This window comes from Biomphalaria glabrata, chromosome 2, assembly GCF_947242115.1.
Source record: "Biomphalaria glabrata chromosome 2, xgBioGlab47.1, whole genome shotgun sequence".
Taxonomy (NCBI): domain Eukaryota; kingdom Metazoa; phylum Mollusca; class Gastropoda; family Planorbidae; genus Biomphalaria; species Biomphalaria glabrata.
In genome coordinates, this window is record NC_074712.1 from 33372012 (window position 1) to 33384457 (window position 12446).

At 33.6% G+C, this 12446-nt stretch overlaps 1 protein-coding gene across 4 annotated transcripts in view; it reads right to left on the reverse strand.

Annotated features, from left to right (window-relative positions):
• Window positions 1-4813, reverse strand: part of LOC106056729 (WD repeat and FYVE domain-containing protein 3-like) — a 71914-nt gene extending 67101 nt beyond the window's left edge. The window contains exons 1-5 of one of the 4 annotated variants that reach the window (XM_056020145.1): window positions 4563-4813; window positions 3749-3988; window positions 2369-2568; window positions 1262-1385; window positions 747-1021 (exon numbers count right to left, since the gene is read on the reverse strand). In XM_056020145.1, coding sequence (XP_055876120.1) covers window positions 747-1021; window positions 1262-1385; window positions 2369-2560 — 591 coding nt within the window. In that variant the 5' untranslated portion in view covers window positions 2561-2568; window positions 3749-3988; window positions 4563-4813. Of the gene's footprint in view, window positions 1-746; window positions 1022-1261; window positions 1386-2368; window positions 2569-3748 lie in introns of all 4 variants that reach the window. The other 3 variants (XM_056020144.1, XM_056020146.1, XM_056020147.1) reach the window with 3 other exon arrangements.
• Window positions 4814-12446: the final 7633 nt, after the last annotated feature.

The following is a 12446-nucleotide window of genomic DNA, read 5'->3' on the forward strand; positions in this document are numbered from 1 at the left end:
AGAGAGCATAAAGGAAGGGTCACGGATTGCAGATGTCATATACAACAGAAGCATAAAGAAGGGTGAAAATGCAACGGAGCCTGGTGATTATATATGCCCAACCTGCGATCGCAGCTCTGTATCAAGGATTGGTCTCTTTAGTCGCACAAGAAGTTGCAAAGGGAAAAGATCGTCTCTCGAGACGTAAAATGCCACAGAATATACATAGTAGATTACTTGTTCTCTTTCCATGACTTCTTGGTCACAATGGTTAAGTCTGGCTCTGCTATTTAGTGTTTGTAAAATGTTTTACATGTTTCGGATGTTCCTTCAGAGTTGACAATAGTTAACTTCCTAGTCCAAACCTCCCACGGGACGGAGGGGGATGAGAGGGGGCAGGGTTTGACAGTCCAGTGCGCAGCCATCCATATCGACGTGTGAATACCCACTTGTTCTGCCCCCCTCTCGTTTTTTCGTGACGTGACTATCCACAGAAATAAGAGATTGATCTTTCCTTTACTTCTTCTTCTCGTCCAAACTCTTGAGGGAAGAGGAGAATTATATATATAGATTTGTTATATGAAAATTTGAAATAATGTGAAAAAAAAAACATCATTTATTGCTCAGTGATGCATGTATTTGCAAATATATACACCTCAGTCCAATGCTTCGGATCAATCCTTGCCCATTATATTTGAATAACATGACATGGGACCATGTCACACATTCTAAGCTCGCAAATAATTTGAAATAGAAGTCAATGTTACCTGTACAAAAACTTTCTGTAATAAGATTCTTCTTTCCTTAGGTGTAAACTGACATCCTGGTTGTAGTTGGTCCTCATTTTCAATAGGAGGTAAGTCAAAGAACAAATAAAGACATTTAACTAATGTGGATGGTAGAGATGCAGCAGTCATGCAATCAATCAGAGTGTTTCCTCCCAGTGACAAAAGGTTTACAGCAGTCAATAATGTCCATCCGTTTCCATTTTCCACTGGTGACTCCATCTCAAGAAGCTGAACGATGGCACAGCTTGCTGCTTCTGTTTTAAAAATTAAATAATTAAATCTAATATATTTCACAATAAAAGTAATAAAAAGAGAAATGTTAAAAGAGTGAAAATTTCACTTAATCTTGACATCTATTAAATAGTGTTTACAGAAAAAAGCTGATTAAAAACTATTTTGAAATGTATTTTTATAGTCCACAAAAAAGTTTTTCAAAACGCTGTTTGATTTGTTGTTTTTTTTTCTCCGTATCTTTCATTAGTGTATTTACTAACCTGTGGATTGATTAGAAGCTCTTCTTCTAATCTCTGTTACCATAAGCTTTGACACATGACTACAGAACTGGAGTATATCATTCCATTTTTCTGTCATTTCATTAGCATGTGTATTTTCAAATACCTAAAATTAAATTTGGCTCTTAATGACTATATGTAAAGACATGCAAAATACAAAAAAAAAAATACTTTAAAAAAAAAAAAAGCTTATATTACATGTATCAATTAGTTTGGATCAGTCATGTAATTAAATAATAGATCTTGACTAACAATAATAAATCTGTTTTATTAGAAATATTTTTTACCAATTTTTTTTTTTTTATCGCAATTTCATGCTGTTAACTTTCTTAACATGCTATGATCCTATCACTTGTCTGGACCAGTTGGAAAGGGGTAGGGAAGAAAGAACAGGGTATCTGGGTGATCACTTTTCAAATTATTTTTAAAAAAAGGGAACAATATCAATTCCAACTTTTGGGCTAAAGTCTTCTCAGCCAATGCGGTAACCACTCTATTAGCAAAGAGTCTAAGAACATGGAAGATTGTATGGTTATCTATTGTTTCTATTTCATGTTTGGGTTCACTAAGCCTGAGACGACAATCTATAAAGGGAACTAATTCAGCTAGTACAACCAATTTCTTTCTCTTATTTGAAATACCAAACAAAATAATTCATTACCATTAGTTTACTAATTGGTTAATTTTTTAAATTTATTGTGTTGTTATTTGTGTTGTCAGGTAAAAGAAATATTGTGCAAAATTTCAGCTTAATACGTGAGTGGGTGGTTGAGAAATAATGCATACAAACTTTTGGACTGACAGACAGAAAGAATGAGTTGATAAAAGCTTTGTAAAAAAAAACAATTTTATTTTAAACACTTTGGGTTATTAAAAGCTAAAATCAAATAAAAACTGGAAGAATACACCTAAGAAAGTAATGCTAAATCTTCTGGTTCTGAGAAATAGTGAACCAAAAATATAATGTTAAAAAAAAAAAAAAAACACTTATAGCAAACAAAACAAGATATCAAAAGCACTACACATATTATTTTCTATTTTTAACTAAAAATTTAATAATTATAAAGGCTTTGAAAAACTAGTTTTAACCTTGATGAAAAGAGGTAGCATGCTGTATAGCTTGTCTTCTTGATTTTTTGGGGTTGGTCTTGATGGAGGGTTACGAAATTCAGCAAACAGTTTTCTTAAATGCATAAGGCCAAGGCCATGATCTTGTGACTGAGCTGCTTGTGTTACATCACCCATGCCTCGTTGATTGAGCATTTTCTTGACAAAGCTCATTTTCTATTCTAGTGAAGAAAAGTAAATATATATATATATATATATATATATATATATATATATATATATATATATATGGCGGAAAACAGATTTCTTATTATAAATGCATTTTTGTAGTTCAACATTCATTTTCTACATAAAATAGATTATCCATGTAAAATTTGATTTACTGATGGATAGATCTATGTTTGTGTAAACTTCATTAACAAAAGTTTTTTGAAATATGTTTTTATAATCAATTTGTGCGTTTGTGAATACCAGCAAGTATGCACTAAAGGACGGACAAGACTTACTTATATATATATATAACATTTCAAGTTGTATTCTTACACAGCAATTTGATACTTAAAGATAAAGAAACAGATTTTGTCTTCTATTACAGTAAAAATCTTTATCCGATCAGATAAATGCATGTATATATATTAAGGAACTGATAATGTTTAAATAACTTTGTCTTTGAAGAATCTATCAAGTTTCATCAAACTACAGAAAAAAAAGATTTATAAATAAAGTCTACAAAGCTATTCTCTAGTTAAATTCTGGCATTGAGCCTTGCTTGAAACTTTGCTTGGGTCTGATGACACCATTAATGCCCATATTGATAACACTGATTAAAAAATACTTAGACCATCACTAAGTGGATTTTTTAAAGTTGGTGATTTTTAAAGCAAGGAGATTTAGGTCACATATATATATATTGAATGAATAGTATTGTGTAGTAGCCCTAGATTTAAATATTCAGTAGAATTCAGCATTCAAATATTTCCACTAGGTTAGCTGGATATGGTAAGCTGTGTTTAAATATCTCTAGACTTACTTGCTAGAATCGGAGAAGCTAAAAACAGATATCATTTGAGGCAACATAAATAATGTTTTATTTTATTATTTATTGATTATTGTCAATATAACGGTTTAGTTCACTGAGGTGATTGAAAGAGACATAGATCTAGACTCTATATAATAATAATTAATAACAGTATATGTACATATATATATAATATATATATATATCAGTGTTTCCCAAACTCTAGACCTAAAAATAATAAAATAGTAGACCACCACGTAAATTAATCTCTCTAAAAAATAAGAAATGTATTCTGCTAAATATTTAGAATTTGTAAAAGTGTTCCATTAGTTAATGAAAGAGTTTGGAAACACTGATATACACTATATCATAAATTTACTTACCACTTAGACCACAACCACAATTATTGAATATCAGCATGAGTATCCTTACTCTTAAAATTTAAGCATTCTGAATGGCTTATTCATTAAATTTAAATAATACATGGTTTAATTCACAATCTGTTAATTGTCATTTAAAATCTAGATCTAGAATCTAGATATAGATCTAGAGTTCTAAATTTAGCTAGATCTAGATAAAATATGATCATCTTCAAGATCTTACAGCTTGGTAGAGAACTAGATCTAGAATTGTTATAAATGCTTAGAGTTAGATCTATAGATCAAGTTCTAGATCTAGTAAAGTAGTACTCATGATGAGTGGAACTCTAATGATTAGATCTAGTAGGTTGAGTAAAAACTGCAAAGACAAGCGGCTTCCAAAATCATTCATAACACATGGATCTAGATTCTAGATCTACAGAATTGATTCTGAAGAAAGGATTATTTTTAATCAAGCGTGATTGTCATTGTGACTGGCAGAGAGTGGATGACAGTCACAGGCTTGAGAGTGACAGAGCAGAGCCTTTTACTTTTGACAGAGGCAGATCCAGACTAGATCTACTCTAGTCACTAGTCTCACTAGTGACTCTACTCTAGTCACTAGGTAGTCTCACTAGACTCTAGACTCGAGTCAGAGTAAAGTACATTTCACTACGACACTAGAGTCTAGAGTGACTAGAGTCTAGATCTAGACTCTCTATAGAGTTCACTATACTAATACTTTTTACTAGACTGTCACTGTTACTGTAGTAGTGTAGTACACTATGAAAAATGATAGTAATAGTAGAATTAATAATAATAGTAATAGACCAGAGACTGCAGAGACTTGACTCGGCTTCCTTGATTACTTTCTTGAATGTAGATTTAATTAGAATAAGTCTAGAGCTAATCTTAATGTGGCATTAGTTGAATTAATTTTACTTCAATGCAAACATGTTCCTTTTTAATTTATTATTGTCATTTATTTAAATTATCTATGCTAATTATCTATAAAATGATGGTCCTGTGAGCTTTGTTTAGAAATCGACAGTCAATCTCCATAGTCCATGATTCACTTCCGTAACTTCAGGTTATGCCAGGTTATTTGTTGTTTTGTTTTTTTTTTGTTCTGTTTGTTCATAAAAGGCCAAATCTAGTGTTATAATGATTTAAAAAAAAAAAAACATTAGATCTAGATTTTTATTTTTTTTTATAATTAGCAAAAGGGTCAAATGAAATGATTAAGGAAACAAAAGAAAGAAAATATATCTACACTGTCTGAGTGTCATTTGAACTAGATCTATATAGATAATAGATCTATTGTCAAACTGGATTCATAACTAGAGATATTTTTACTGCACTTGATCTTACACTTTTAGCAACCCCCGAAAGGTAGAAGCCGCAAGATCTATTTGTTTTGTTCGTCTGACCGTCCTTCCGTCCGTCCGTCAAAAAGTATAAACTATTGAAAATTCGATTTCATGGTACTTTGTGACTTGTTAAATTTGGGTGTAACGGCTACTTTTGGTCTTTTATGTAAGCGAAAACTTTTTTTTTGTTGTTGTTGTTAAACAGGAAGGCCACCGAGCCTTTAAAATAATATATATATATATATATATATATATATATATATATATATATATATATATATATATATATATTCTATTCTATTACTATAATATAATATATATTATAGTAATAGAATAGAGTAGGATACAAAATATTAATGTTTTGTTTTTTTCAGAGATATGTTTATAAGTGTATGTGTTTTGTTGAGGTCTCTAAGGTGTCTAGACAAATCCTAGTAATCCGCCTCCTTTTTTTTTCTACAATAACTAGTGAGTTGACCTTGTAAGTGTATGTGTTTTTGAGTGGCCGGTAGTGCAAACGTGTGTGCCTGTGTATGAAATGACCAGTTGATCTTCATTGTAGGCCTACATTGGTTGAATGAACAGCATGGAAAGTGTGTAAGTAAGGACTGTGTGTAAAAGTGGGTCAGATTCATAACAAGATGATGGAGTGAAGAGACGAACAAGAGACTTATAAAATCTATGTGTTAATTGAGACTCTTGTAGCTTTAGTGTGTCTATTACATGGTGTCAGACGTGGGATCTGAACCCACGCCGACATTCGTAATAGACACACCATTGGCCTAAGGCCGGCACTGCAAAATAACGGCGTATACTACGCCGTGGGTCGACTAGTAAAGTATAAACGTTGTTTTTAAACACTTTTTAAAAAACTTTTCATTTAGCCTTTTAGTCTTTGAATTTTATAGAGGGCTTGGAACATTAAAATAAATATATTGTTATAACCCTGCTATGCGCACCGCCATCCAAGATAGTGCAGAAGGTGCGCACTATTAGAGACTAGACTAGTAAGGATGTTGACATTAACGAAGAGAAAACGATTTACGCCCAAGTTTAGAGCAGATATGAAGATGCTGTGCTCAAGGCAGTTGTCCTATGTGTTTGTCATGTCTCCATGTAAATAAACATCTATGTCTCGTTGAGTTGCCGTTATTATATTGGTGTCAGAAGTGGAATCATAGGTGTCAGGGGTTCAAATTATATATATGCTGCTAGCTGCTGCTTGTCTCTTGTTGTGTTTCTTAACTTGGTTTCTGTGGCTCACTAGGGGTTTCTTGAATATTAAATAATACTTGCTTGGTACTTCTTGGTTACTCAATTATGTCATCAATACTTGCTTAACTCAAATACGAACACTTAATATACATCAACTCTAACTCCTTATATTCACGAATATCGATAATACTTTAATACTTAATAAAGCACACAATTTTATATCACTCTTATGAAATACACAAAACACCAGTCCATCAACTTATAAATATATAAATGCATAAATACCAGTCCAGGAAGTAAACGTCCAACCTTCCTGGACCGGCAGCAAGACCTTACTGACTTAACACATTCTCTCGCACATTCAACGAAGACTTAATCACTTAGTTCACAACACGTGCAACACTTCGCATTCATAACAAGGGGATATAACAATCACACCAAAATATCAAACTAACATTCATTCTCGCCATACTTCTCCCTGACATCCCCCCCCCTCTCCCGATATGACTGTTATTAGATAACAGTCATTCAAATATATACATAAATATACATACATACACACACTGTGTCATACACATACTTATATATATATATATAAACATATATATCTACACACAAATGTATATAATGTACATTAAAGTGAAATAGCCCTTATTAACCTAACAAAAAAATATGTTCATCTAAGGCTATCACTTATATGACACTATTTACAACAATGGGAAAGAGAGAAGAGAAAATAAATGAGAAAAAAAATTGTGGCATGGAGAATTAAATTACAATTTGAAGTCGGCAGGCATAGTCCTTTCCATGTTAATATTTAATATGTAAAACAGCAAACATACAAGAAAAGATCCACTCCTATGTATAGCAATAATATACGTCAAAATACCATCTCTAATAGTTAAAACCGCGTTTGACATTGTATTGGGAAAAAAAAAAAGATGAATTCTAACAATTACAACTAATATAACTATGCTAAGTTGCTAGGTTAGTCTTGACAGTGTATCAGCTAGTAGACAGTTGTCTGTGGTCAAACTGGATTGTGCATCCTCCTGGGTATCAGAGGCATCTGTCTAGGCGTTGGACACTCACGCTACTAATGAAGTTATGCTACTCTCTATGTATCAGCTCTCTGCACTTTACCGGAAGGAAGCCATCTACTTGGCGCAACACACAGCAAGCTATTTCGGATGTACTGTTTAGATAAATACAATAACTATTAAGATTTGGTACAAAAAAATAATTAAAATACATGAAGACAGACAATGCTGAATTTTCTCTATTGCCAAGTCGCACTCGGGAATTCAGGTGACCTTCGTGGACATCCCCTTCTCAGCAACAGGGAGAGGGGAAGCACTACGTCAAGATTTCTTTTTTTCTTTTTCTTGGAAGTTTTAGGTACAAAAACATTTGTAACCTATTGGGGTCTAGTTTAACTTTACCCCCACCAACAACTTGATAAACTCCTTTTGTTAGATTTAATCTCTTTAATGGTTTGTGTACTCTGTGAAATGGTCTCAGAACATGAATAATATTATTGTCAATAAACTGACAATCAATAAGTTCCTTATCAATAAGTTCCTCAGTAGTTAAGATATTTTCTATTACTTCTCCAATTTCTATCTCATTAATATCATAAACAGTAAAATTACAATCATTTAGTTCCTTACTTGATAAATAAGACATTCTCAATTTCTTCATTATCTTCTATCCCACTTATATTATTATCAATATCCTGACAGTTATTTTGTTCCTCATTAGTCAATATGTCATTTTCAATTTCTATTTTATAGTTCACATCTCCCTGTAATGACAGTTTTACTTCCAGTTCCATTTTCAACTTTACCACTTCTATTGCCTTTCTTTCTAATTCTAATTTCAATCTTTCTAGATCTAGTTTTTGTCGGTTTAAATCTTTTAATCTTTCTAGATCTAGTTTTTGTTGGTTTAAAACAAACTCTCGTAATTCATCACCCTCAATTCCAAACATGTGGGCCTGTTCTATTATTACCTCAATTGACCTAGGTTTAAACTCGTCCAGTTCCATTTTCAACTTTACCACTTCTATTGCGTTTCTTTCTAATTCTAATTTTAATCTTTCTAGATCTAGTTTTTGTTGGTTTAAATCTTTTAAACTTTCTAGATCTAGTTTTTGTTGGTTTAAAACAAACTCTCGTAATTCATCACCCTCAATTCCAAACATGTGGGCCTGTTCTATTATTACCTCAATTGACCTAGGTTTAAACTCGTCCATGGTAATCAAAATAATAAGAAATATTACTGAATAAGCGTAAATTAATTTATAAAGGTTAAGTTAACAAGTAACATTGTTCAATTTACATACGACAATAAATTATAAAAAGGATCAACAAAGAAAAGAAAAAAATCACCCTTTATCTCCCCTTCTGAAAAGGCAACGTACACTCGACCCTGAATGCCCGATACAAGAGACAAAAGAAAACTCAACTTATCTGTGTCTGATGCCAGGAAAGAAATGGCAACTCTTTCCACACGACAGTGTTGCTTTAAGAATGTAAAACTTCTGGAGTGCCAGGTCGCTCTTCGGCCTCCTTGTAGACGCTTTATGACTCACAGCAGATTTAGAGAATGAAACAAATACAAAACAAAATTATTCAAACATTGATATGATACTAATAGTAATAATAATGTGAGCATACAAAAAAATGATTATCTAGTCAGGTAGTACAATAATAATTCAAAATCAATGTAACAAAGGTAGATAATTCACGATTACTTGTGTAATTGCATTCATGTAGAATAATCCAATAGTAAGTGAATACTAGTAGTAGTAGTGTCTCTTTAAATGGTGATGTCTCTTTAAATATTGAGTAGTAGTAGTAGTAGTAGTGTCTCTTTAAATGGTGATGTCTCTTTAAATGGTGATGTCTCTTTAAATGGTGATGCCTCTTTAAATATTGAGTAGTAGTAGTAGTAGTGTCTCTTTAAATGGTGATGTCTCTTTAAATGGTTATGTCTCTAAACGCAATAATCCAATAGTAAGTAAGTAGTAGTAGGCCTAGTAGTAGTGTCTCATTACATGGTGATGTCCCTTTAAATGGTGATTCCTCATTAAATGGTGATGTCTCTAAATGCAATAATCCAATAGTAAGTAAGTAGTACTAGTAGTAGTGTCTCTTTAAATGGTGATGTCCCTTTAAATGGTGATTCCTCATTAAATGGTGATGTATCTAAACGCAATAATCCAATAGTAAGTAAGTAGTAGTAGTTGTCCCTTTAAATGGTGATGTCCCTTTAAATGGTGATTCCTCTTTAAATGGTGATTCCTCATTAAATGGTGTTGTCCCTTTAAATGGTGATGTCCCTTTAAATGGTGATTCCTCTTTAAATGGTGATTCCTCATTAAATGGTGTTGTCCCTTTAAATGGTGATGTCCCTTTAAATGGTGATTCCTCATTAAATGGTGATGTCTCTAAACGCAATAATCCAATAGTAAGTAAGTAGTAGTAGGCCTAGTAGTAGTGTCTCATTACATGGTGATGTCCCTTTAAATGGTGATTCCTCATTAAATGGTGATGTCTCTAAATGCAATAATCCAATAGTAAGTAAGTAGTACTAGTAATAGTGTCTCTTTAAATGGTGATGTCCCTTTAAATGGTGATTCCTCATTAAATGGTGATGTCTCTAAACGCAATAATCCAATAGTAAGTAAGTAGTAGTAGTAGTAGTGTCTCATTAAATGGTGATAACCCTTTAAATGGTGATGTCTCTTTAAATGGTGATGTCTCTTTAAATGGTGATTCCTCATTAAATGGTGTTGTCCCTTTAAATGGTGATGTCCCTTTAAATGGTGATTCCTCTTTAAATGGTGATTCCTCATTAAATGGTGATGTCTCTAAACGCAATAATCCAATAGTAAGTAAGTAGTAGTAGGCCTAGTAGTAGTGTCTCATTACATGGTGATGTCCCTTTAAATGGTGATTCCTCATTAAATGGTGATGTCTCTAAATGCAATAATCCAATAGTAAGTAAGTAGTACTAGTAGTAGTGTCTCTTTAAATGGTGATGTCCCTTTAAATGGTGATTCCTCATTAAATGGTGATGTCTATAAACGCAATAATCCAATAGTAAGTAAGTAGTAGTAGTAGTAGTGTCTCATTAAATGGTGATAACCCTTTAAATGGTGATGTCTCTTTAAATGGTGATGTCTCTTTAAATGGTGATGTCTCTAAACGCAATAATCCAATAGTAAGTAAGTAGTAGTAGTAGTAGTGTCTCATTACATGGTGATGTCCCATTAAATGGTGATGTCCATTTAAATGGTGATGTCCCTTTAAATGGTGATGTCCCTTTAAATGGTGATGTCTCTTTAAATGGGGAGTGACGCAATGACTTCGGTATACAAAAAGTAGCTGCAAGTCCAAATTAGTCAATGACATATGACGAATTAGGTTAAACAAATACGGTTCTAGCAGAAAAATGTCAACTTGTTTCTTTGAATGGTATGTCCTTTGACATAGAGTTGATTCAATCTAATGCTCTCTCCACATCTCTAGTCGGTGTCTACGTGGATGCAAACGATGTTAAAGCACAAAGTTTGATTGAGATTCTTTCTTGAAGATATTACTGACTTGATAGCAAAATAACTTCAGTGTGTAACAGTCACAATTGTGTGTAGAGGACAACCAGTGAACGAAAAAAAATGCAGAAATTAACTTCAGTGTGTTACAGTCACAATCGTGTGTAGAGGTCAACCAGTGAACAAAAAAATTACAGGCTCTGGCTAGTTCAACGACTTCTTCAAGGTGACGAAAAAATAGGTACAACAGACACGGTACCTGACCGGCCCTCAGATGTCAATAATAATACTGTATTAATAGTACACTGGTTAATACACTGGTGTTAAACAATACAGATCGTCTTAAATCCACTCAAATATGTCAAGGTAGTATCTCGTTTGGCTGATCGAAGAGACAAATGATTGGTAACAAGTACGAAGTCCCCAGATGTCAGGAGGTTTTAATTATATATATATATAGGCTGCTGCTGCTTGTCTCGTGTTGTGTTTCTTAACTTGGTTCCTGTGGCTCACTAGGGGTTTCTTGAATATTAAATAATACTTGCTTGGTACTTCTTGGTTACTCAATTATGTCATCAATACTTGCTTAACTCAAATACGAACACTTAATATACATCAACTCTAACTCCTTATATTCACGAATATCGATAATACTTTAATACTTAATAAAGCACACAATTTTATATCACTCTTATGAAATACACAAAACACCAGTCCATCAACTTATAAATATATAAATGCATAAATACCAGTCCAGGAAGTAAACGTCCAACCTTCCTGGACCGGCAGCAAGACCTTACTGACTTAACATATTCTCTCGCACATTCAACGAAGACTTAATCACTCAGTTCACAACACGTGCAACACTTCGCATTCATAACAAGGGGATATAACAATCACACCAAAATATCAAACTAACATTCATTCTCGCCATACCTCTCCCTGACAATAGGCAACTCAACGAGAGGAGGTAGGATTCGATCACAATGGCATCCTTGAAACAACTAGACCAATTCTTAGTTAAAAAGCTAAGGCAGGAACTTCGTTACAGACGCCTGAAGCTTGGTGGTAGCAAGGAGGCGCTTACAACTCGTCTCCGGCAAGTCCGGCAAGAAGATCCGGAGACCTACCTATTTGAAATTGAGCCGGGGATTGTTGAGATCATTGGCAAGATCATGGGCGTAGCCAGGGGGGGGGGGGTGTTGGGGTTCAACCCCCCCCCCCGAAATGAAATCCCCCCCGGGGGGGGTCGGAATTTAGTGACTGGTTTTTTGCTTTGATTTTGTTTATTTTAGGTGAGATTTTAATACTAAACCATCACTTGCCCCAGCACAACCAAAGGGGTTTTGAGTTGCAATGATATCCTAGTACAACTTGATGCCACTCATTCATGGAGGTCCTCATGGCAGGTGGAAAGAGGCTTCAGACATTACCAGTGACAGATTTTTATGGAAACAGCTTGACGTCAAATGCTCTGAACGACGAGGGAGGGTCTTAGTCAGTAAAAACAGCACATACATTTTTGAAATAAGGAAAAGGTTTGACCCCCATGTTCTGCCATCATCATCAACTTTGGCAT